The sequence below is a fragment of the Triturus cristatus genome, chromosome 7, assembly GCF_964204655.1.
Source record: "Triturus cristatus chromosome 7, aTriCri1.1, whole genome shotgun sequence".
Taxonomy (NCBI): domain Eukaryota; kingdom Metazoa; phylum Chordata; class Amphibia; order Caudata; family Salamandridae; genus Triturus; species Triturus cristatus.
The window spans coordinates 519,428,941-519,456,390 of NC_140590.1; the positions used below are offsets into that span (position 1 = coordinate 519,428,941).

The following is a 27,450-nucleotide window of genomic DNA, read 5'->3' on the forward strand; positions in this document are numbered from 1 at the left end:
GTTTAGTTTAATTAATTCCTTAGATTCAAACTCAGTAGCTTATCAAGACAACTGGGTATGGGGAAACCTGAACTTAGTTTTGCTTAAAGTCTGCTACCCTAACAAGGAGGGACTTCCCAAAAGAACAGGAACTGATCTAGAAAATGAAGTATATGGATTAGGTAATTTTACACTTAACCTCATGATCCTGAACGTTGAATCTGAAGCTACACCCATATTGCCCGCCATGTCGGTATTCCCAGTAAAAGGGGAATTATGTATAAGAAAGAATGGCTCCATACACATGGGCCATAGTAAATGCACCACTGTGATAAAATTCAGTGATCAAGGCAAGTCTACATTTAGAGCTTCTCGTCATTCCTACTTTATATGTGGCCAGACCGCATATATACGCCTACCTTTAGATTGGGATGGTACCTGTTACATAGCATTCCTCCTACCACCTGTTTTCCTAGCTCCTCCTGATTATCATAGAAATACTCATTTAGTACACAATAGACAGCAGAGAGATCTCCCAATAGTCGATTACACTGAAACAGCATGGGAAAAATACACAGATTTCAATAAAGGTTTCTTCCCCTATATAGGTACAGTCACTAATAGTAAGTTGATACGTAGATTAACCAGAACCCTTGAAGCAGTAGTGAACGAAACTATTTCCGCCTTAGGCAATTTAACAGAAGGGCAGTCTGCTATGCGGATTGTTGTGCTTCAAAATCGTCTTGTCCTTGACGTCATCCTGGCCGATAGGGGCGGAGCTTGTAGGGTCATCGGATCAAGTTGTTGCATTTTCATACCAGAAAATTCGCCGTCAGTATATAAAGCCATAACTCGCCTTCATAAGATTGTAAGCCAGATACACCAGAATCCAGGCACCTGGACTTGGTCCGGTTGGTTTTGGAGTGTATTGTCAGCCTGGGGATGGAGGGTCCTATCCTTCCTAGGTATTGGCTTTCTCATACTATTCAGTTGCTGCTTATGTCTACAATGTGGGCCAGCGATTTGTGGTCTGTGTGCCACCTCGTGTATCCCACATCCAAGTTTTCGTTCGAGATCCCGGAAGAAGAAAGAAGAACAAATGATGTTATATGAACAGATCGATGGATTGATGAAGATTGATATCTCCTAAGGGCATGGAGGGAATGTGGAAATATGGATTTTTATGGTCAGTTATGTCCCCTATCTTGGACCCCAACGGTTTCATGTATAAGTCACAAGTACATGTATGTTCCCTCCAGTTCCAGTTATGAAGACGCAAATACATGTGCGTCCACCGTCAACATGTCCTCTTTCAGATCCGCCATGAATGGGCCGGATATTCTATTCCTAAGTATGAAAGGCCACCGGCTTTATATGGTTCATTTATCCCATTTTACAGTCCAGGCGAGTAGGCCCTGATTCTGCCACCAAGCCTTTTCCTGCCTTCTGCCTCTGAAAGCTCCAGTCTGAGCCTGCATCTGTGACCATGAACTTTGTCTTACTCCCTGCGCGGCTAACGGTGCCTGATCCAGCCCATAGCCTGCCAAAAACTGTATTTCACCTTCAAGATTATCTGCTCTGCTCCGCTCCTCATCCGATGCATTCCTTTCTAGCAGTTTAGGTAAACATTCCTCCAGCTACCGTGCAAAGGGCCAGGCCTCGCTGTCCTCATGCAAGTAATTCATAGCCCTGTTACCATGGAATATTCCTACCCCCTCGCATCTAGTGTAGACACTTAGACGCTTGTACACGCACTAACAGTCAGTATAGTCAGTATAGAATAAGATTCTATCCTAAGAGACCTCTCTTTTTGGATAACACAGTTCTTTAAACATAGGATATTGGATATGATTTGGGATTAGGTTGACATAACCCCAGACTTTTGTCTCCACATGTAGAGCTAAATGTCAAGTCCCATTCTCCCCCTAGTTGCACGTCAAATCACACGTCATGCTGCTGCGCGCGCATCTCTGCCAAGTATTTTTGCTGACATTGCGAAATTCTTTCATGGAACCACCCATTTGTGACATCATACCTAATGACGTTCTTTAGTTACGCCTAGTTACACCCATTTTAGTTACGCATGTATGCTTTTATCTCTGTTATCAACTGTTACGCCTCCTGCATCTGTTTCACTGTAATGCCTATTCTATAAAAATGATTACCTGTCAATAAAGTATTGTCCCTTCCTTCCTGAACTTTCGTGGTGATGGAATAGAAGGCCCATAATTCGAATTATGTTCCTTTGTATAGGAATAAAAGCCAGTTCCGAACCTCTAATACCACGGATTCTGCCTCTTATTTTATTGAGCTATTCTTATTAATGTTCCGCATCAAATTAAGTTCCGGTAATTAAATTATTTACCACAGTCTTTATGCTTTACTTGAGATCTTACAATAGTATTTACATAAAATACATTTACAATTAACTGTAAATTGTTGCTCTGGTTTTTTTCCTCATCCAGGAAATAATGTGTTTATGATTCATTCTTAACTGTGTTTATAATGTTCGTGGTAGCAGATAAATGTCAGATAAGTTATTTTAACAAAAGACAGTTTTCTTCAAAATGTCAGAGTGTGAATTAAAGAAATCTCTTTAGGGCATGTATGGTATGTTGAAAGAAATGATCTACATGTATGATCCAAACTCTAAAGGTCTTTCCTGTCTTCATCCCAGCGACAATCCTAAAAAATGCTGCATCTGCTTTACTTTCTGCTCAGACTCTTAAAGACAGAAAGAAGGTTGGCTTTAGCCATTTTGAAGGTGAAGGTAAACAAGGCCACGCCCTTAGGGAGAATAATACTGTAGCTCAGTCACAGACGTAAGACAGCAAGACTTCTAAGTAGGCTCTAAAACCCTCTGACCCTACATTTAAGGGTCAAATAACTAGTCAACCACTGCCTACTGCTTCTTTGGAAATTGTTGACATACCAAAGAGCCAAAATAACTAAAGGTATGGCTGAGTCAGGTGAGGAATCCCTGGTTAAAAAGCTGAAGTTGGTCATTCAAAAGAATTTAGCTGTGCAAAAAGTACAGCAGTCGACTGAGTCACCAGTTTGCAAATCCTCAAAAGATTTACAAAGAGAGCTTAGACATAGAATACCGCACTTGTTACACTTGAGAGATACTATCTGAGTGGTGCAAGAATCAGGGGAAAAAGCCTCCTGTTCCCCAAATAGTGAAAAGAATTGACACACATGTTAGCAAGAAGATGATCAGCACCCACTATTCTCAAGCAATTTTAATAGTGCATCAAAGTTCGGATATCACGTTTGAATAGGTCAAAATTGGATCTAAAATAAGAAAATGTGCAAAAACTGAGTTTTCTACACAGAGTGGTAATGTATTCAATCCACGGTCCCTTCTATTTAAAAATCCTCATGTCCTAGTCACTTTTTACTATTCGTAGAGGTTTAAAATCAATTGTTTGTGCCAGTCATACGAGATAGGATAGCTATTATATACAAAAATTAGAATGAAGAACAATTCATCAAATAACAGGATGAAGACAGTGTGTTGACAATCATATCATATAGGGTGTGTCAACCAATTAACCAGGAGTTGTCTATCATATTAGTTGCATTGGTAGGTAACATTCCGGGTTTTTGGGATATGTTAATTGGGGTTCGTATTTTACTAGTTGACCTTTATGGATACCCTTACTCTTATTCTGTATTCATAGAGAGTATTGAAGCGCCGGGTTGCTGTTGAGGCCCTGATGGACAGTCCTCAATTGGCATATCTATCTTGTTTCAGCTTGACGTAAAGACCATTCCCTACTGACACCTCTTTCATAGTTACCAACTTGTTCGATTGCATGAAACCATATTTCACCTCTATCTGGATGTTGCTGTCTAATGTGCGTTGCAATAGGGTACCTTTCATCGCAGTGTTTGATAGCCCTTACATGCTCCTGTATTCTTATTCTTCGGCATCATATACTGCTCCCTATATGTATTTTGTTACAGGCACATCCAACTGCATATACCTTGTGTGTTGTGTTGCAGTTAATGAAAGACATGACCCAATGAATACATCGGTGTTGTACTTAAACTCTGTAACTTTGTTTCTTCCTAACCCTGCAGACAGAGCAATTTCGCATGTATAAAATCCATTAGGTTTCTCAGGCAACCAAGATGCTCCTAATCTTTGGTTTTTACATAACTTGGACACAGTCTCTGTTTGATGGTATTGCCCCGGCGGTATATCACTTTGTGTTTTTGTGAAATTACCCCTGCCGGTGTATTTTCTGATATCAGGATGTGCCAGTTCTTACGCAGTATATACAAAATGTGGCCACTGTATAGATTGTATTGTGTGATGAATGGCACATCTTCCTTTGTTTTAGCGTTATTTTTCTTTCTATTTTGTCCATGAATACTCCTGCCCACCAGAGAATGTTTTCCATCTATACCCTAGTCACTTATTTAAGCTTTTCCAAGACAGTGATTGTTATATCCACGTTCTTTAAAATTCTCTTAGTCATTCAGATTACGGTAAATGCATTCATCCTCAATACAATTTCTATGTGTCCTTACCATGTCCCCAAATGGGATGGCATTTATTGTTGATTGAAGATGTGCAGTTTGCAAATCCTCATCGATGACTGTGTCGGAAGCTGGCTCTGATATTGCCACTAGGTGGTAATACCGTGCACAGAGTCCAGGCGTTACCCAAAAGTGTATAGGCCTCAATGCAAAATCAAGTGCTCTATTAGTGGTAGTGTGGGCAAGCAGTCTCAGGCCTAACACAGAGGCGTGTAAGACATTTATTGCACATACCTGATCAATAAAGGAGACACGACTCAAGAGGGAGAACCAAACCAATTTTATAAAATTATACTTTTTGTGCTTTATTTTAATACCAAGGTCCTTGTAATAAGATAAGTACATTTTTAATTTAAAAAATTTCACTTTCCAAAATCGACATTTGGAAACTTTTTGAAACTGTCCAATGTTATCCTACGGTGAAAAGAATATTGTGGTTAAACAGGTGAGTCAGTCTTCGGAATCAAAAGTCAGCAAGGGCCAGGGGTCAGGTAAATTCCAAAACTGCACCACGGGGCAGAGGTCAACATCTAAGTTCGACCCAATGCTTTCCAATAGAGCCAGTGGGTGCATGGAGCCACACTGTTTACAGGCAAGTAGATTGGCTGCAGGGGCCAAGCTTTGGGGGTTAGGTTAAGCACAGGATGGGGGGGCACAAAGCAGCACCAAACATACACACCCAGCGGCATAAGAGCAGCAGGGTGCAAATTCGACGTCAGGCGCTCAATGCTTTTCAGTGAGGATCTTTTGGATGATAAAGGGGCTGCAGGCTTGACACTGTAGGTTGCAGGAGGAAGACCAGCAACAGAAGATATAAGCTTGGATGTAGGGCAGTCTTTGGGGTATCGTCGGTTAAGCTCACCAAGGCCCAGAAGCATTGGGTGCAGGTGTGCCTTAGGACGCCAGAATCTTTCTACCGGAGCCAGTCACGGTTGGGGGGGAGCCTCTGGATTCACACTGCAGGCGCCATCATGGAGGGCAGGGGAGGTCGGGATCACTGGAAAGACTTCCCTGCACAAGTGAGCCATTCAGACTCGCGCAGTGGGCGTCCGGTGCAGAGTGGCCTGGGGACGTGGATCCGGAGTCTTGGGAGTCAGTTTCTTCAGGACATGTCCGCTGTCCTCGGTAGATTAGAGTCTTTATTGAAGGCAACAGTCCTCCCTGGGGTTTTGGAGGTCATTGTTGCAAGGCAAGTCGCAGGATCGTCGAAGCTCGAGACAGGCTGGTAGGGCTGGGGCAAAGGCAGTTGTCATCTTCTGCTGCTGGGTGTGTTCTCTCTTTTTAGGTCATAGCAGGTAGGGCCAATGGGCGCCTTACCTGGGGTGGCTAAACCTACTTTTATGTCACCTTCCTATGGAAGGGGGCATAGACCGAGCTCTGATTGGAGGGGTCACCCCCCTCTTCAAGATGGCGGGGACAAAAAGTTGTGCTTCACCCTGCTTCCCCCCACCTTAGAGGTGGGATTGACAGTGGTGGGCACACCTATCATTTAGAATTTGCATACCGGCTTTCCTTCCCAAAGTGGGGGTGTAAACCAGGGGCAGCCATCTGCTGCTAGCAGCAGCATCAGGGGGACACCTTACAAAGGCGTCAGGCTTTTGAAACTTCCCTTTTCGAGCACTGGCCCATCCTGGGGGAGGAGGCATGACACCTCTGCCCAGGATGTACATTGATTCTGGTCCCAGAGAGCAGGGGCGCTTTATCCAGCGGTTCAGAAACATGTCTGGTAGTGGCTGGCTGCCTACAGCCGATCTGAGTTAACACCTGGGATGGTAGGGATTCAGAGGACACCTCTGAGGAGCCTTCTGGGTACAATGAATCCCACACTGGCATCAGTGTGGGTTCATTGAAAGGAGGAGCTTGGTACCGTCATGCTGCTGTGGAACTTGAGTTGTGGGGTTCCCTGCCCATGTACTCTCCATGGCTTCACTGGCACTTACAATATTAGGAAATGATGCCCAATAACTTAGGGGCCTATATGGTCATGAAGATTTGCCCTCACCTGTAGTATAGTGAACCCTGCCTTAGGGCCGCGAGTCCTGCTAGAGGGGTGACTTACCTATGCTGTCGGGCAGTGCTAGCTGGCATGGCACCCAGGCAGGGTGCCATATCGACTTTGTCTCCCTCACAGGGGCATGCTGGCTGCAAGGGCAGTGGCATGGTCCCAGTGAGAGGACCATGCCACTGCCCTCAGGCCCTATGTACCCAGGGTACCATTTATTAGCGACTTACAGGAGACAGATGTACCAATTGGGAGTTTGTTTTTGAGGAAGAATCACTGGCACAGGGTACCTTGTTGGCAGGGACCCCATGCACTACATTTGAAACCTCATCAAAACCAGGCAAAAAGTGTGTGGGGGGGCTAACCATGCAAAAGAGGCACTTTCTTTTAGACGGCAACTGGAAAACTGTCTGCGATGGACAGAACTTAATAGTGGATGGTGAAAAACTCTTCAACAGGTCAGTCATCAGGAGCAGTACTGTCAATGGCGATATCTTGGTTGACAACGCAGGCTACTGCTAGTGAATCATTGACGAAGAACCAGTTTGGCAACAGCACGTCTACGCACATGTTGAAGGAATTTGTGGCGCCAAGGCTGGCAACAATATCCAAAGAATTATCCACTACGAATAAATCATTGACGGGGCACTACTTTACAGCAATCCGATCATTATCGACGACACCAGTGAAACTCTCGTCATTGACTGCATTTTCTCCACAATGTAAGGCAAAGTTTAAGGAGCCTTCACCAGAACAAGCACTGGCATGTTTCACACACCTTTATTTCCCCCGGTACCATTAATGCCACAGAGAAAATTATTGCAATATGTTTCTTCGAGTCCAGACTTAGATTACCCTAACATGGCAGATTGAGGTATTTTTCAGGGAGGAAGGTTATGACATTGATCAGGAGGCCTTTAGACTATCTGATTTGAAAATAAGATGTGGATTCAGATAGAGATGTGGAGTACTTACTTGCAGGCATCGCTTACAGCCAAGAAATACACTATTGAGCCTGTGATTAGTGATCTACAGCTAAAATCCCACTTAATTCCAAGCAAGAATCTTGCATTTCTTGGAGGCAAAGGAGTCTGGTATTTGGGACTGGTATATCCTTAACAAGAAAGTGGAGACAAATTGATTCAGCAATGTATATCTAACAAACGAAAAACACCATCATGGTCAGGACACTGAAGGTAATCTTGGGGGAAGTGTCTTCATGCATCCTTCTGACATCCCATTGTCTGTGCATTAGTATTATTCAGGAGCAATTGTATACCCAATAGTAACAAATGTCAGGAGATTGGAATTCAGGTGTTGGTCAATAAGGAACAATATATTCATAGCATGTGTTGGCCTTAGATATGCGCTTAGCGTACTCCTACCATCTAGTGTTGGACTCGGATGTTTGCAACTTATTTTTCTTTGAAAAAAGTTTTTGAGTCCTGAGTAAATAGCTCTTTTTGTTAGATGTTTTTTTTTTTTACCCCCACCATCCGGTTCGGACATCGACCTCTGAGCTCTGCGATTGAAGCTTGAATTCCTGCCACAAGGCCTTACCAGTGCCCCAGTTCATAACCCTTCAACAGAAGATTCAACAAAGCATACTAACCACTGGTTTCCTTCACATATTTCGATCTGCCTATCGAAATGCCCTGTTCGACGTCAGCTTCTATTTCTGCCACCATCTTTTTCCACTCAGTCTCATCCTGATGGAAAAAAAGCCTTTCAGTTTCCACCCCAAGTGCACCATGTAGGATCAGCACTCGATCTGTAACCTCTGCCTATCCCCTGAACACAACAAGGTGTCGTGGGAGGCTTGCCTTGTTTTCGGTCTAAAAAGAGTCTTTGGCAACAGAGGGAATGATTCTGGGCCCATTCATCCATGCAGGCGCGCCAAGTGGAAGATGTACCCGATATCTTTGGTGAGCAGTCACTTGGAGCCGGAAAAAGAATTAGATGATGCTGCAGCTCAAGATGTGCCCATGAACATCCCCGTACTATCGCCAGCAGTCAAAATGGATCACGGAAACCCCACTGACCCCTGACAATTGTGATATCTGAAAACAAGGCAAAGGAGCAGTCACACCTCCCTCCACCCAAGCAAACACCGAAAAGCGCTGAGAAGCCAAAGTCAAAGGCACTGACCACACCACAGTTAAAGCCTACCTCAGTGCCAGTGTCAAACACAAGCCCGAAAATACCACCTTTCGATCTGAAAACACCCTTGGCGCAGAAAGATGCTCAACAGCACCAAACATATGTGCTGCTGAAAATGCAGACAACACCTAAACTACACTCTGCGTTGAAAACAGCAAAAGCACCGTTGGCAAAGAAACCGCGACCTGTGGAGCCAATACTTGCAAGGCCTCATCAATCTGGACACTGGAGGCGTAGCTGGGAAACCACCTCACCCAGAGAAAAAAGGCTTTTGAGGAGGAAATCATGAGGCCAGACCCACCCAACGTTCCACAGAAGAAACGTTAAGACTGGTACTAGCTCTGTACTCTTTCTTCAAACCCCAACTCCTCCACCTGCCACTACACTACTACCTCTTGATTTCCCTCCATCATCTGTCATTCCCATGCTACCAGCACCTCCTGTATCACCAGCTCATCCTCCATCACCTGAACACTGGCCTCACAACCATAGGAACCCCCGCACCACCATCTGAGGGACCTTGAAACAGGATGATATCCACCCGTATGAGACACCATACTTTCCTTGGGTAAACCATCAGCAAATAAATATAGGTCCTGTGGGAGGCTGCTTTGCAAATATTGATCTTCTGAACCTGTGACAGCTCTGTGATCTTGTGGACACTCAGCGGAAAAAAAGGGAAATTTAAAAAGTGTCTATTGGTGGCCTAGAGACAAGATCCAGATCTGTGAAATTCCCTGAGGAAACTACATCAGCTGCCACTGGTGTTATCCTAAATAAATGTTACTATATATATTTGATTTCATTGTTTGCATTTTTCTATACTTTTAACCACTGTCTGCTTATACATATTAAAACTGACATGTTATGCAGGGTAGAGGCAGGTAGAAAACCTGGTGGTGGGAGTCAACGAAGATTTGGTAATTAGGAGAGGCACTCTGCATGTATGGTGTTCTGAGTTTTTGCAGTGTGCTGAAGAGTCCAGCCCTCTCACATCCTACTAAAGTTTGACAGTTTTTTAGTTGTATAAACCAGTTTGTTCCTACGAACTACTACTAGAGTTTCAGCGGTAAGTGTCTTTTCCTTATTAAAGCTGTCGTATTGCAGACCTCTAACGCTCCTAGCTCTCATTAAGCCACGTGGATGATCTCAGATATTGCTGTGAAGCTTTCAAACATCTAAGATATATTCTTTCACCTTTCAGTGGCTGGAATGAACCCAAACATGAATGTAGGCAACGTGGACATCAATGGTGGTTTAGCAGTGAAAGACGGTTCTCAGTCGCAGTCACGCCTTCCTCAGTGGACGCATCCCAACTCAATGGAAAATCTGTCCAACTGTGTTTCTCCCCATGACCAAAATGTGGGCAAGCATGGTACGTTATGTCAACCTTTCTTCATTTGAATATATATTTAGGATGGTTATAGCACAGTTCTATGGCAAATCACTCAAGTCCAAACAGTAATAGTAAATTGCACACCTAATTAATCTAGAATGTTCAGCTCAATCTATAGAAAATTGAATGCACTGTCATTTTCAGCCAACAGTGTTTTTTCTAGGAAATTGTTCTCTCTTGCTTTGTGTACAAATGGACTCACCTAAACAGCATCTTTTGCTCTTTTGTGCATGCACTTTCAATTACATACGCACTTAATTACTTGCCTGCGCTCGTACTTGCTCACACATTGAAAGTTTGTATTGATGGTTATATACAAAATGAGCAAACAATTGATCCATTTTTTATTTTAGCCATGACTGTGACATCATAGGTCAGATTAGTATTCTCAGTTGAGGCAGAGGAAACTAACTTGCTTTAAAATGATGGAATGTAATGTGTCCTGCTTGGCAGTAAGCATGTCTGATATGAGGATTTCTAACGTGGTAAAATACAACCTAATTCAGCTTGAGAGGAAAGTGACACGAGAAATTATTTTCTAGGACCAATGGCAATGTTTGAAGTTGGAGAATCTTTAGAGTTTTTCTCAGTTTCATACATATTTTATCCACATTTTTGTATCTTTCTCTGCTTTCGATCACTAACAATGAAGGCACAGTCTGCGTATACCTGTAGTTTTCATTCACAGATCAGATATGAAATCTAATTGTAGAAGGAGGTTATCTGTAACAGGATAGTCTTTACTATTGAAAAATAAATTGTATCGGTAAAAATGTTCGGAAATCCACACATGGGGCTAGCTAAAATGTAATGTGTGCTAAACAAAGGTGGAAGTAGAAGGGAGGAGGGATATAAGAGAGGTTATACACTCACAACAAGGCTGAATTTTCATCTGGAGATTTACATGAGGATGAAGTGTTGCTCGAAATTGATAGTCTTTAGGTCCTTTTCGAAGAGTCCGAATGAGGGAGACTGTCTAGATGAGCAGAGAATGGAAGATCCAGCGCCCACTGGACACATCTGAAGCTTAGTACCTATCCGCCTTCTCGCCCAGCAATACCTCGGGTGATACTCGTGATCGACACATGTCAAGGACATCTGATCATTCTTCATGGAAGGTGTCACCCTCTGCGCCACCTTCACCAACAGTGACTTCCTTGATTCTGCAGTCTCTAAGGCCAATAATTCCAGCTGCACCACAGTCAGACACCAGTACTTACAGTGCCTCCACCAAAACATACATCGACCCATGATGGTAAATGGCTACTGAGGAACATTTTTGCACACCAAGCAAACTCCATTCTTCAGGAAGGCATCAGGCTTGCCATGCTAATGGGTTTATATCATGGCACTTAAACAAGGTGACACATTTCACCTGGTAGTTTATCCAGGATCACCTCATGCTTTGAACCTTTTCCAGATCATAAGGTTTTGCTACATTAATATTTTATGGATTCACATGCTATGCATTATTCTGTCATTTTAATGGTTGGGAATAGTGTATTTTTTTTATTTGTTTTTCTACATGCACATCATCACTTTAGACCGTTTTGGCTCTATGCTCCATCTTGATGTGTGACGTGCACCTGTGCATGGTGGAGTCTGATTTTCCACTGTTGGGTCTGGAAACACGTGCAAGAACCCTGCATCAAGCAGCAGACAAAGGAATTTTTGTTGGAAATGGTGGAAAGTCACTCAAGGTTAAAATCTTCAATAGCTGAGGAACTTGAAGGAGTTTTCCGAGGCACCCATGAGAGCAGTGACTGTGTCTGTAAAAAGAATGTAAAGAGGGTATGGAGTACACCCCTTTCGGTTTCTATCACAAGCGCCGTACCAAATGCCCCCATGAGGACAGCCACATGGTCTGCAATCTGTCTGCCAAGAGACTACCAGTCAGAGGGCTGGGAAGCCTGTTTGGAATTTCAACCCAAGACTCTGAAATCAAGGGAGAAGCAAAGGTGTCTGCCCATCACACGAAGGCACAGACACAACTCAAACTCAATTCCAGGAAGGAACTCTTAATCGCCTGCGAAACCCCAGAAGGAACCGATTCTGTGCAGGAGGAATCTTCTGATGTCAAGGAAGCACTCGATGCCAGAAAGTTAATGGCACTGAAAAGGCCAACAAATGAGGGATACAAGCAGCAGGTAATAAAACCATGTTCCAGAGCAGAGCCTAAAACATCTGAGTTGAAACACTCCAAAGTCTGTCTTATCGCAAAAGCGTTCAGCAGTCCAGGTAAAAAGGAAACAAATTTAGCCTCCCAGGTCCAAAGACAAGGGCCCAGCTGACAAAAACCTTCAAAATAAGCCACAGCAATTGGGTTTCGGCCTCCTGTTTCCCCAGTAGGTTCAACTCCTCTACACAGGACCACTAGCTCAGATCACAGTGAATGGCAGCTGCTGAAAGTCATTTAAGTAATAGAGACCCCCGCCAAGGATGACCACTTTCCTCCCCTAATTTTCACCCTTGCACTTGAACTACTGGCAGTCTGGATTCGGCAAGGCGTGCAATGGGAGGTAATGTGGGAAGTTAAAATATCCCTATATGCCAATGATATCCTCCTGTATGTGACAGACCCTGGCTCAGCTGATGCAAGTCATCACCATCTTCGGTGGATACTCTGACTATACTGTTAATTGGCATAACATGAGCAGTGTAGAATTAATAGCTGGATCATATTATCCATGTTATACCCCTAAGAGGTCCCGTGCCTCCACTGCCACCAGACTGAGACAAAAGGTGACTCAACAGGTTTCCGTTACTTATGCATATATTACTTCGAGTCAAACTCTTTTTCAGCAACGCAGCCTGTCGCTGCTGCTCGATAGATTGCAGCAAAACATGCGCCATTGGAAATTGTTCCCATTCTCAATCCTTGGAGAGGAGTTGGCTTAACGGCTAGGGCGCTCGACCTCTGACCTGGGGAACTGGGTTCGAGTCTCGGTAACGACGCTGAACATCCTGTGATTCTGGGCAAATCACTTCATCTCCCCTTGCCTAACAAAAAATGAATGTGTGTCCTCGTGTAACGTAACTGGCGCTATGTAAAGCACTCTGATACCTGATTGGATTCGGGTCAAGTTCGCGCTATATAAAGCTCTTTTAAAAAACAAACAAAAAAATCCTGGGCAGGGCAGCCCTATTTAAAATGATGTTACCCTGATTCCTTTATGTATTGCAAAACACTCCTTATGAGGTGCCCAGCTCCTACTTTCAGGCAATCGAAGCGGAGGTTCGTACACTTCTGTGCATGGGAGTCTACCACTTATAGCCCTATCCATACTTACCAGGGTCATGGTTTGATGGGGGAAAGCGGTGCCCAACATCGAGAAATATTATTGGGCAGCTCAACTCTTGGTAAACGATGGATGGGTGATTCCGCCAATGTCTGAGCCGGTGGTTCGCATGGATCGGCCAGTGATGGGGCAACGGAGTTACCCGCGGGCTCTATACTATGACAGGGTGCAAACAGAATGGCCAGACCCTACACGGCTGGTAATACAGATCTGGAAGAAAGCAGTAGTAATCTTAGGGTGGTAAAACACTATTACGCAGATGACACCATTGCTGGAGGCCACTATCCTACAATCCCTGTACGGCCAGCAGGAATTTGACAAATGGGACATAAAGGAATTTCCAGGATGGGAGACTTGTGGAAACAGCGAGAGATCATTCTGTTGTAACAGGAATACTAATTGCAGGAATGGAAGTCTACAGATACTTAAAGATTTGGCACATACTTCAGGCAGTCCTACCAAGGGGGTGGAGACTTCCTGATAACTATATGCCCCAGAAGACAATTTCACTCACTTATAAAAAGCTGATTAATAACACGCCGGATGCTATGCAGCAGTTGAAGGGGGAGAGTGAAGTTGTGGTTTTTGAATGGGAGGAGGCCATGGCATTCCCTATGTATGTGGCTATCCGGTCATGCTTCCGCTTGATCCAGCTACGAATTCTACACCGCTCGTATTATGCGAGAACTACTATGGTTTGGATAGGTTGGAGACCTTACCAGTGCTTACGGCACTGTAGACCAACTGGCACCTTCTTGCACATCCTTTGGGAGTGGTCGTTAATAGACACCTACTGGGTTGTGGTAATTGACTGTTTGAGGTCCATCAGAGGCACGGGCATTGAGTTATCAGCTAAGCAATCTGTGCTGAACATGTGGTGTGAAACTAATGCCACGAGAGCCACAAACCTATGGATGACAACGCAAGTGGTGGTGGCCAAAAAACATTGCTAAATCCTCTGGTACCGCCCAACCATCAGACATTGAGGCCTGAAAACGGGATCTAGAAGGGTGTATGTTGGCGGAAAGGGTGGTGCATGAAAATAGAGGCTGCTCCCGGACATGGGAGAAGATTTAGGTGGCCTGGAACACCCACAGGGCCATCTTTTTGACTATGGTCGCCATGGAAATGCACAAGATTCCAATTGGTGATGTCTGGTTCTGGGACATGTTCATTTGGGAGGGTAGGATGGGGAGAAATGTGATTCTACAAACTGTACCAGTGCTATGTCTACTGAACTTTGCTGTTTCTAATAAAAATATTAACAAAAAACAGAGACCATAGCGCCGAAAGGTATTGAGAGCATGGCAGGAGAAGGAGCTCCAACAAATCGAAGCTTTGGCTCCAAAGAAGAGAATGTCTTTGATCAACGTCGAACAAAGACGCAGAGAGGAGAAAGAAGAGCCTTGATGGGGGCTTTGCTACAGAGAAAGCGAGAGTTTGACATTTCCTTAAAGGGATACAGGATCCCTACTCTACCTCCTTGAGAGACACCAACAATAAAGGTAGACCAAACCGAGATGGAGTCTCCAGCAACCATTGAACCGGAAGAGGAGCTAGTGGAAGAGATCTGTATATATGTAGATGATGCAGAAGAAGGCCAGTATGACAGTGAGTTTTCCGTCCCTGAAAGTTCAACTGAGGAAGAGTGGCAGGGTGTTGAAACGGACTGCCCAGAGGAGGAAATGCACATACCCCTAATGGCCATCCCCAAGGGTTGTCATTGCCTCATACAGTTAAGTCCTCAACAGGGTGGCAGTCCATTATGGCATAATTCTAGAAGAGGATCAGACTTGAACCACTCCTAGCCTCTGAAAGGAAGAACTTATTTCTTCCACAGCTACAGAGTATCATTATGTTCGAGGCATGTGGGCTGCTGAATTCATATCTGTGCATAGATCGCCGCCTAGTGTTGGGTCCGGATGATTGCACATTGTTGTCCTGGAAGAGTCTTCGAAGTATCACGAGATAGGTGGCTCCTCCCCTGGACTACAGTGCGCATGGGCATCCTCTCCATCCTTAGGTTGTTTTTTTCCGCCATTGGGTTCGGATGTGCTTATCTTAGCTCAAGTTAGGAAAATTTAGTTTAAGGCCAAAAGGCCTTTAGTTCTCGTCGGTACTGTTCCCGTTCGGTATCGACCACTTTCTTTAGTGCTTTAGCACCTTCTTCAAGCTTTTCGGATCCGCTTGGTCCGAACATCGAACTTCGACGACGATGGAATCGACGACTCCCTTCAAGAGATGTCCTTTGTGCCACTTGAAATACCCACACATCGACGTCCACCCGGAATGCAACAAATGTCTCTTACCGGATCACGATGAGTCGAAATGTATGGCCTGCGCCCGGTTCCGCTCGAAGAAGACTCTCCGGAATCGACGGGCAGCAAGATTGGAGGCGCAGCAATCGGCGCCTGCCCCGGCCAACATCTTTAGCACCGAGGACGAAGACGCCGAGAGCGTAGAAGACGTAGACTCCAGCCCCGCTTCCGAACACGACTCACGATCGGAAGACGATGATGAGGTGATCTTTCAGGGAGAAGAAGTCGTCGAAGAGGTAGGAGACTACGATGAGGCCCTTGGGGCCGAGGAAGATAGGTCCAGCGAAGAGCTAGGCCAACCCGTCGATACGGAGGCCGAAAAAATAAGTCGTCATAAGGCTCAGGTCGAGAGATCGCCTACGGGCCTTACCCAAGATCGATCTCACGGTTCTTCGGCCCCGCCTCCAGGCCCGGCCTCGAACATTTCACAGGAGCCATTATTATCAAAGACGACTGGATTCCCTTCAGCGAAACCGAAACCGTCCATTGCACCGGTTCCATCGAAACCGAAAGTGAAAATGGTTGCGATCGGCTCGAAGGCCTCTAAGCCCTCCACTCCTTCGACACCGGCAAAGGTCATCGGCTCCGACCGCGCCAAAAGAGATTTCGGTGCCGAGCTCACCGCAGCGGATTCGGGCGCCGAGCCGAAGAAGGCCCTCGGTCCCCACGCGGCACCTCAGCCTCTGGCACCGAAGATTACGGCCCAAACCACCAAAGTCAAAGTGGCCAACCCGTCGACGTCGAAGACGGCGGCGCCTGCCAAGTCATCGACTCCGATGAGCGTCGATACCTCCCTTCGGATCGACGACCCAAACACTGCAGAGAAGTCGGATGCCGCTTCGACGCCTACCTCCAAGGTGCCAATCGGTTCCAAGGCGCCATCTGCGTTCATCGTGCAACAGGTCTCAGCATCGTTGCAACGCATCCGAGACCGGACAACCCTCCACTCTACGTCGGGTCCCGACACGCACAAGGCCGCAAAATCACACTCGGCGCCGGCGAACATCACGTTTAGGTTGCCGCCACCCACGGCGCCGAAACTGTTAGAGATTCGGACACGTGTCCGCCAAACAGTCCCCATCCACTGGACAAACGGATATCGAGCCTTCACAGGCACAATTTATCGACGCCGACACTGGTAGGTTGATGCTCCGCAAGCGGAAAATCACGCCAGAGAGGGGATTGGACTCCTACAAAATTCCTCTCAAACACAAATTGCCAGCAGGATCAGAACCAGTGCTTCATGAACACTTTCAACCCTTCCATCAGGATCCACCGTCCTTTTCTCCTACGCATTCAGAGGCAGACGCAGGAGAGGACTATGTAGGGGATGGTACCACCTACCCTGGGGATATCGATCCTGATGATCACTTGCAAGACCCAGATCAGGCATGGGATGACCCCACCGACCAGGGTACCGCACCAGATACTCCTGACACGCAGCTTTATAATATAAAAACATCTCCCACAGAGGACACTGCTGCCTTTAATGCCCTCATAGAACGGTCTGCTGCCAATCATGGAGTGGAACTCCATTCTGACACTGTAGAAGAAGACTTCTTAGTGGACACTTTCGCCTCCTCTGAAAAAACTGTCAAAACTCTGCCAATGTTAAAAGGCGTTCTAAAACCTGCAAAAGACATTTTTAAAGAAACAACCAGGGCACGGGTGCTTAACCCCAGAATCGAAAAGAAATACAAGCCTGCACCCGGAGACCCTATGTACATTAGGGGTCAGTTACCTTTAGACTCCATGGTTGTTGCTAATGCTCGCAAAAGAGCACACTCACAAACAACGGGTGATGCTCCTCCCCCAGACAAGGAGTCCAAAGTGCTGGAGACATCAGGCAAACGGATTGCAGCGCAAGCGGCAAACATCTGGCGCATTGCCAACACACAGGCACTCCTGGCCCGTTATGATAGGTCCCACTACGACACACTAGAATCACTGCTACAACATTTGCCAGATGAATATAAAGAGGCAGCAGAGCTCCTCATCAGAGAGGGACAACTCCTTACCAATGCATCCATCAAATGCGCACTGGATGCAGCCGACACTGCGGCGAGGGCAATCAACACAAGCGTCATGTTGAGGAGGCACGCATGGTTGAGAATCTCAGGCTTCAAGCCTGAGATTCAGAACAATATCTTAAATCAACCGGTCAACACAGACTATTTATTTGGCCCTGAAGTTGACACTACCCTCTCAAAAATCAAGAAAGACACTGACACTGCAAAATCAATGGGGGCTCTGCAGACGCAGCAGTTTCGTAGTGGCTCCTTTCGTCGCCCCGGGAATAGAGGAGCAGCTAGAGGTCAGCGGTCACAGCAGCAGTACAATAAAGGGGGCACACAAAGTAACTATGATAAAACCACCAGAGGTGGATATCGTGGATCCAGCACCAAAGGCAGAGGACGTCTGTACGGCAACACCAGGTCCTCCCCCAAAAACAAACAGTGACGCCCTCCCCCTGCCCCCCGACCACATAACACCTATCGGGGGGAGACTCCAACAGTTCCTGTCAGTCTGGAAAACCATCACCACAGACAGGTGGGTCAGGGACATTATCCAGCACGGTTACTGTCTCGAATTAACGTCCACTCCACCCAACATACCGCCAAAGCACCGTCCTATGTCCGTAGAGCACTTGGCATTATTGCAGCAGGAAGTGCTAAGTATGCTGCAAAAAGGTGCAATAGAGGTCGTGCCCGTCAACCAACAGGGGACAGGGGTGTACTCTCTGTACTTCTTAATCCCAAAAAAGGACGGTTTGCTCAGACCTATATTAGACCTGAGACCCCTCAACCACTACATTCTCTCAGAGCATTTCCATATGCTCACCCTACAACAGGTTCTACCACTACTCAGTCAGGGAGACTTCCTAGCCACACTGGACTTGAAAGATGCGTATTTCCACATACCCATACACCCATCACACAGGAAATATCTCAGGTTCACTATTCAGGGGCATCACTATCAGTTCAAAGTTCTCCCCTTCGGGGTAACAGCACCCAGGGTCTTTACCAAGTGCCTAGCAACAGTGGCTGCACATCTACGGAGACAACACATTCACGTCTTCCCTTACCTGGACGACTGGCTTGTTCAGGCAAAGTCAGCCCAGCAATGTGCCAGCCACATGTCCCTCACCATTCACCTTCTTCACAGTCTGGGATTCTCACTAAATTACCCAAAATCACATCTCCAACCCGCACACGTACGACAGTACCTGGGCGCGACCATAAACACTCTGGCAGCCACAGCTCAACCAAATTTAGTGAGGATCAACAGCATGCAACTGCTGATCTCAAAGTTCAAACCTCAACACTCCCTTCCTGCGCGAGTGTTCATGCAGTTGATAGGCATGATGGCCTCTTGCATTTTCATAGTCCCGCACGCGAGACTACATATGCGCCCGCTTCAGGAGTGCTTGGCACGTCAATGGAATCAGGCTCACGGACAATTAAAAGACCTAGTGTTGGTGAGCGGTCGGGCATACAACTCTCTGCATTGGTGGAATCAACAAAACCTTTGCAAGGGCCGACCGTTCCAAGAGCCCGTTCCACAAATAATACTGACAGCGGACGCCTCTCTCCAGGGTTGGGGAGCTCATGTACTCCATTACACAGTGCAGGGACTATGGACGACTCAGCAAAAGAAGATGCACATCAACGTTCTGGAACTGATGGCAATCTTCCTAGCCATGAAGGCATTCAAAGTACACTTGTGCAACAAAGTCGTGTTGATCCGGACAGACAACATGACTGCCATGTACTACATACAGAAGCAGAGAGGAACACACTCTCCACAGTTGTCTCATCTGGCTCAGAGCATGTGGAAGTGGGCCATTCAGAGGAACATATTCCTCATGGCGGAACACCTCCCCGGCAGGGACAACCAGATGGCGGATCTGCTCAGCAGACACAGCCACCAGATGCACGAGTGGGAGCTACATCCGTCAGTACTCCAACCGTACTTCCAACAGTGGGGTCATCCAGAGATGGACCTATTCGCCACAAACGAAAACACAAAATGCCAAAGCTTTGCCGCCAGGTTCCCACATCCGCAGTCACAGGGCAATGCGATATGGATGAACTGGTCAGGCAGATTGGTGTACGCTTTTTCCCCAGCGCCATTGATACCGCTAGTGGCACGCAAACTGCGACAACACTCACTAACACTCATCCTAGTTGCTCCCACATGGGCACGCCAACCATGGTACACCACCTTTCTAGAACTTTCCGTGGTGCCGCATCAAAGACTGCGGATCAAACCCGCACTTTTAACGCAGAACCATGGCGAAATTCTGCACCCAGATCCGCAACAGCTGAACCTGGCAATCTGGCTCCTGAAGTCTTAGAGTTTGGCTACCTAAACCTGCCACCTGAATGTATGGACATCATCAAGGAAGCCAGAAGACCCACTACCAGAGCTTGCTATGCTGCTAAATGGAAGAGATTTGTCATTTACTGCAATAACAATGACATTAACCCGCTGGACGCATCCATTCAAAACATCATCTGTTACCTCTTACACTTATACCGATGCAATCTGGCATACAACTCCATACGTATCCATTTAACCGCGATAGCAGCCTATCTTCAAAACAGGCAGCACCTCTCTTTATTCAGAGTGCCTGCCATCAAAGCCTTCTTGGAGGGACTCAAACGAGTAATTCCCCCACGACACCCACCGCCACCAGTGTGGAACCTCAATGTGGTCCTCACCAGATTAATGGGTCCACCCTTTGAACCTCTCCATTCATGTGAGATTCAATTCCTCACCTGGAAAGTAGCTTTCTTGGTGGCAATCACTTCGTTAAGAAGAGTTAGTGAACTCCAGGCACTAACCATTCAAGAGCCATTCATACAAGTTCACGCAAACAGAGTTGTACTACGTACCAACCCCAAATTCATGCCCAAAGTGATATCGCAGTTCCACATGAACCAAACTATTGAACTGCCTGTTTTCTTTCCGAGTCCACAAAATGTCGCAGAGAGAATGCTCCATACACTAGATGTAAAAAGGGCCCTCATGTACTATATAGACAGAACTAAGGACTTTAGGAAAACAAAACAACTTTTCGTTGCCTTTTCCCCACAACACAAGGGCAACGCCATTTCCAAAGCAGGGATAGCCAGATGGATCGTTAAATGTATTCAAATTTGCTATCAAAAAGCTAAACGCACATTAACGATTCCCCCACGAGCCCACTCAACACGAAAGTTAGGGGCATCCATGGCTTTCCTAGGAAACATTCCTTTACAGGAAATCTGTAGAGCAGCCACATGGTCCACTATACATACATTTACCAAACACTACTGCGTAGATGTACACTCAAAACAGCAGGCAGCTGTAGGACAGGCTGTTCTCAAAACTCTTTTTCAGACTGCTGCAGCTGGCACGGGCAGCCGCCGCTAATGGAGGGACTGCTATATAATCTATGCACAGATATGAATTCAGCAGCCCACATGCCTCGAACTGAATATCCTACTTACCAGTATGCATCTGTTCTTGGCATGTAGGGCTGCTGACATTCATATCGCCCACCCTCCTCCCCGGCGCCTGTAGCGGCTGCAGCACTCAGAATTACTGTATAGCATGGTCATCACTTACTGTATCTACTAATCTAAGGATGGAGAGGATGCCCATGCTCACTGTAGTCCAGGGGAGGAGCCACCTATCTTGTGATACTTCCAGGACAACAATGTGCAATCATCCGGACACAACACTAGGCGGCGATCTATGCACAGATATGAATGTCAGCAGACCTACATGCCAAGAACAGATGCATACTGGTAAGTAGCATATTCATTATTTACAATTTCTTTATTGGCATTTCTTCAAACAGGAAAGAAAACAGGCAGGGCAAGCCCTGTCCTAAGCGGGCATTACACCAACAGTTACAAGGTAATCATATCATCTCCTGCTCAGCTACAGAGCATCCTTGACCAAGGGGTAGAAGTGTTCAGGGAGCCATCCACAACTAAAGGTGTGACTGTAGGATCGCAAAGAAGTATAAGAAATAGTCCCAGTGCCCAGCATACATCAAGGGTTCCCTAAAGGTAGATTCCATCATTGTCACATAGTTCGGAAAAGAGCCAACAGACCAGCAACCATGGCATCACCACTGACTGGGAAAGCAAGCAGTTGGAGTTGTAAAGCAGGAAGATGGAGCACTCCGCAGCAACCCAATAGCATTAGGACAGATCAGATTTGCTAGTCAACGGGTATGCACTCCAACAGTAGGATGAAATAGAAGATCTGATGCAACACTTTCCAGATCAGTACAAGAAGAGAGCCAAGAATGTAATTTGGAGGGAAAGACCAATGCAAGCACTTGTCTAAAATCAGCGCTAAATTCAGCGGACACTACCAGTAGGCAGTTATGTACAGGTATCACCTTGGGAAGGCATTCGTATTTGTAGGTATCTGGTTTCAAACCAGGGGTGCAGCAGCTATCATCAATGTGCCGTTCTCCAGAGACATCCTATTTGGTAGCACAGTGGATGAGTCCCTGCAGGGCATGAAAAAGGATGAGACCGGAAGCTCGATGGGAGCCCTCCAGTTCAGGGGATCCTTTTAGGGAGCCCCAACACCAAGGTAAAGGCCACATACATGAGCAGGGGCGCAACCAACTGTGGGGCACTTCTCCTTCACTCCATAGGCAACAACACAATGGCACTTTGCCAGCATGCAAAGGAAGCATTTTTGTGGGAGAGGCAGGGAATCAGCAAGTTACTTGACTTTAGGTATCATCCTACTTCTAACACCAATAGAGGGAAGGTTAGGATGATGCCTTCAGCAAAGGAGTATTACATACGGCAAATGGATTCTACATTCTCGCTTGGATATTGGATTGAATTGTTTAAACAACCACCAAACGAAAAGTAAAAACAGTCGACTTAAAGGCACAAAGTCATCCCAAAGAAGAGGTACTGTGCAAACTGGCATCAGAGAGTTCCTGCAAGGTAAAGGGGAAAATACTTCCTGGTGCCAACAACAGACAAGAATTTGAGACCCATTTTAGAACACACTATATTAAACGGTACATCAGCACTCAAAAATTCTAAATGACAACTCTGTATGAAATCACAGCTGCAAAGGGGATGCTATATGGCAACATCGACCCTTAAAAACTCATACCTGCACTTCCAATGAACAGCAGACACAAAAGGTTCCTTAGATTCGTAGCAGGCAACAGTTCACAGCTCTGCCCTTCGGCATAAACTCTGCATTGAGGGATTTTAGAAAGTGGAGAATGGGGATCCATGCATACCTCTATTTGGATGACTGGTTAGTAAATGCAGGGACGTTCAAAAGGTGTAAAGAGAACATGAATTCAGCTTTCCAAACCCTACACCAGCTAGGGTTCTCCGTAAACCTAGACAAATCATCACCCATTCCAGAAAGTGAAAAGGTATTCCTGAGATCTTAAACTCAAACCAGGGAAAACATTCCCTTTGGTTATGGTATATTAATTTATAAAGCGCACGGCTACTCGGAGAGTGTCCCTGCGCTGGCATAGGGGTAATCAGGCAGGCTGAGGGTTTAGTTGTTAAGAAGGTAGGTTTTGAGCTTATTCTTGAACAAATAAAGGCTGTCTGTAGGCCGAAGCTCTCCTGGGAGTCTGTTCCAAAAGAGAGGGCCTACATAGGAAAAGGATCTCCCACCCACTCTAAGGTGGTCAGTGTGGGGCACCTTACCCAGGCACTCTTTTCACAAGTCAATCCTGGTATTGATGGAGTAGATTTGCCTTTATCAGAGAGAGCAAGCTCTGACACATGAGGACTGTGGGGAGAAATTATTGGCATGTCGGCTTTTCTTCATACTGTTAATTCCCAGTGTAAGATTACACATGAAACTACTATAGGAGTCGCTACAGAAACAATTAGTACTGGCAACAGGAAGTTGAGCAGATCTAATGCTTGTAACAGTTCTCAAAGAGCTACAATGGTAGAGTACAATAAATATCAGAAAAAGCGTACGCTTCAAACACCCAACTACCTTAGTCACCATTACAATGGACACCTCACGCATAGGGTGGGGAGCCGACATGAACAGGCTAAAGATCATGGACCTATGGAGCACAGAGAACGCCTCAAAGTATTTCAATGTGTTGAAACTCAAGACCGTGTTTCTAGCATTGAAGGCCATAAAAACTCAGATAATGGTGCCACCATGCAAGTCTAAATGGACAACACAGAAACCATGTTTTACCACAACAAACAGGAGGGACAGAATCATACTAACTGTCCAATCAAACACAAAAGATATGGACATTGGCAATTCATAGACACATTATTTGGGTGACGATACAGTTAACAGGAGTCCAAAACACAGAGGCCGACAGGACAGGGATACAGGCAAAACATTCAACCAATCAATCATAGCATTTGTAAAGCGCACTACATACCCTTGAGGGTCTCAAAGCGCTTCGGGGGGGGTGGGGGGGGTAATGCTGCTATTGTTCGAAGAGCCAGGTCTTGAGGAGTCTCCTGAGAAGGTCTTCGGTCTGCCGTTGGCGGATAGGGAGGGTGTTCCATGTCTTGGCGGCGAGGTGGGAGAATGATCTTCCGCCGGTGGTCACTCTTCGGATGCGGGGGATGGTGGCAAGGGCATGGTCTGCGGAGCTGGCAGGCGGGGGTGTAGAGGCTGAGTCGTCTGAGGTACGCTGGTCCGGTGTCGTGGAGTGCCTTGTGTGCGTGGGTGAGGAGCTTGAAGGTTATCCTCTTGTTGATGGGGAGCCAGTGTAGGTCTTTCAGGTGGGGTGTGATGTGGCTGCGGCGGGGGATGTCCAGTATCAGGTGAGCTGAGGCGTTCTGGATGCGTTGAAGTAGTTTCAGGAGTTTGGCCGGGGTTCCTGCGTAGAGTGCGTTGCCGTAGTCTAGTCTGCTGCTGACGAGGGCCTGGGTGACAGTCCTTCTAGTTTCGGTGGGCATCCACTTGAAGATCCTGCGAAGCATGCGGATGGTGTTGAAGCAGGAGGAGGAGACGGCGTTGACCTGCTTTGTCAAGGAGAGTGTGGAGTCGAGGATGATCCCTAGGTTTTGTGCGTGGTTGGTGGGTGTAGGGGGTGTTCCTAGTGCCGTCGGCCACCAGGAGTCGCCCGAGGCCGAGAGGGTGGAGCCAAGTATGAGGACCTCTGTCTTGTCCGAGTTCAGCTTTAGTCGGCTGTTCCTCATCCAGTCGGCGACGGCCTTCATTCCTTCGTGGAGGTTGGTTTTGGCGGTGTTGGGGATCCTTGGTGAGCGAGAGGATCAGCTGGGTGTCATCGGCATAGGAGATGATGTTTAGGTCGTGCAGTTGGGCGAAGTGGGCGAGTGGTGCCATGTAGACGTTGAATAACGGGCTGAGAGTGGAGCCTTGAGGTACGCCGCAGATGATCTCTGTGGCTTTGGAGCGGAAGGGGGGCAGGCGGACGCTCTAGGTTCTTCCGAAGACGAAGGAGGTGGTCCAGTCCAGGGCCTTCTCTTGGATTCCGGTGTCGTGGAGGCGTTCTCTTAGTGTGCGGTGGCAGACTGTGTCGAAGGTGGCTGACCGGTCAAGGAGGATCAGGGCCGCGGTTTCTCCGTTGTCGAGCATGATCCTGATGTCGGTGGCGGCGATGAGGGCAGTGACCTTTGACCCTGTCACCAGGCAGGTCGCTCCCCCCATCTGCCACACAGCCCCCTGTGGGTTGAACCTCCGTTGCCGCTTTTGCCGCCTGACTGCTCGCTCACTTTTTTATTCTGTACCCCTGCGCTTGGCTTTCTGTGCCACTTTGTTTTTTCATTCTGTGCCCCTGTGTTTTGCTTTCTGTACCCCTGTGCTCTGTTGTCCCTCTCCCGCCGTCTTTTCCCCGGGTTTTCCCCCGCCGCTGAGCCCCTGCGGCCCGCCCCCTTCACTCCCATTGGCCGCCCCGCTCCCACCTCCCAGCTGCTCCTCCCTCCCTCTGCCCTCATATGGAGGTCGCGAAGCGGCCGCGCAACGGGTGCGCCAAAGGCAAGCCCATCTGCGCCCGTCCACGCCTGGACCGCACCCAGCGCCAGAACCCCTGGAACCCGCACCCCCCGCGACGCCAGACTGCACTACGACGCAAGCACCCTCCACGCACTCAACACCAGACAAGACCACCCCTGCTACCGGGCCACCCCAAAACGCACCCAGGGGCCTTTCACCTGCCGGAACTGCAGATTCACCAGCATCCAACCCTCCACACCACCAGCCAGAGAACCCAACCACCTCCGCTGCATCCGCCTCAACACCCGCTCCGCTCGCAAGCACGCCATCGAACTCGGAGACCTCCTAGACTCCACCGCCCCCGACGTCGCCTTCCTGTCGGAGACCTGGCTGAACGCCACCTCAGCACCAGACATCGCCATAGCCATCCCACAGGGCTACAAGATCTCCCGCAGAAACCGCACCAACAGAGTGGGAGGCGAAATCGCCATCATCCACAAAGACTCCATCAAAATCTCAACGAACACCGATGACACCCTCACCACCGCCGAGCACATGCACTTCCAGATCCACACCGACCCCAACACCACCCTCAGAGGAACTCTCATCTACAGACCTCCCAGACCCCGCCCACAGTTCAGTGCCACCATCGCCGACCTCATCAGCACCCACGCCCTCGCTTCCACGGACTACATTCTCCTCGGGGACCTGTACTTCCACCTCGAACAACGACGCCGCCAACTCCACCGCCCTGATCCACAACCTCGCCAACCTCGGACTCAAACAGCTCGTAACGACACCTACTCACGCCGCAGGACACATGCTCGACCCCATCTTCTCCGCAAGCCCCCACGTCTCCTTCAACCACACCACCGATGCGTCCACTTCACCTTCAGAAAACCCACCGCACCCAACAGCTACCACGCCGCTGCTGGTGCAAGGTCACCGAGGACCAACTGACTACCGCCCTCGCCCTGAGACCACCCACCGACCCCACCAACCCAGACACCGCCGCGACCAACCTCACACAGTGGATCAACGACTGCGCCAACACCCTCGCCCCTCTCAAGACCTCTACAACCAACCATACCAACAAGAAAGCCGCCTGGTTCACCGAGGACCTCCGGATCTCCAAGCACACCTGTCGGAAGCTGGAGAAGAAATGGCTCCACGACCGAACACCAGACAACCACACAGCCCTCAAGAGCGCCACCCGCAGACACCACCAACTCATCAGGACCGCCAAGAAGACCGCCTTAGAGGACCGCCTAGACAACAACGCACACAACACCAAAGAGCTCTTCAGCATCGTGAAAGAACTCTCCAACCCCAGCTCCAACACCAACGACATCCCGCCATCTCAAGACCTGTGCGACTCCCTGGCCACCTTCTTCCACCGCAAGATCACCGATATCCACAACAGCTTCAACTCCGACCCCCCCGCACCCACCACAGAGTCCACCACCCCTGCGACTACCACCCGCACCAGTTGCCTGACCGTCTGGTCCAGCGTCAGCGACGAAGACACCATCAAAACCATGAACTCCATCCACTCCGGATCCCCATCGGACCCCTGCCCTCACCACGTCTTCAACAAAGCCAGCGCAACCATCGCGCCCCACCTCCGGAAAACAATCAACTGTTCCTTCGAGACAGCAACCTTCCCAGAAAGCTGGAAGCACGCTGAGATCAACGCCCTTCTGAAGAAGCCCAAGGCGGACCCCAAGGACCTCAAAAACTTCCGGCCCATCTCCCTTCTCCCTTTCCCGGCAAAAGTGACCGAGAAGATTGTCACCAAACAGCTGACCC

At 47.6% G+C, this 27,450-nt stretch overlaps 1 protein-coding gene across 9 annotated transcripts in view; it reads left to right on the forward strand.

The window, feature by feature from the left end:
• Positions 1–27,450, forward strand: part of TNRC6C (trinucleotide repeat containing adaptor 6C) — an 854,353-nt gene that overhangs the window by 623,965 nt on the left and 202,938 nt on the right. For all 9 annotated transcript variants that reach the window (XM_085616884.1, XM_085616886.1, XM_085616885.1 and 6 more), the window contains one exon: positions 9,894–10,064. In XM_085616884.1, the coding sequence (XP_085473010.1) occupies positions 9,894–10,064 (171 nt within the window). The remainder of the gene's footprint in view (positions 1–9,893; positions 10,065–27,450) is intronic.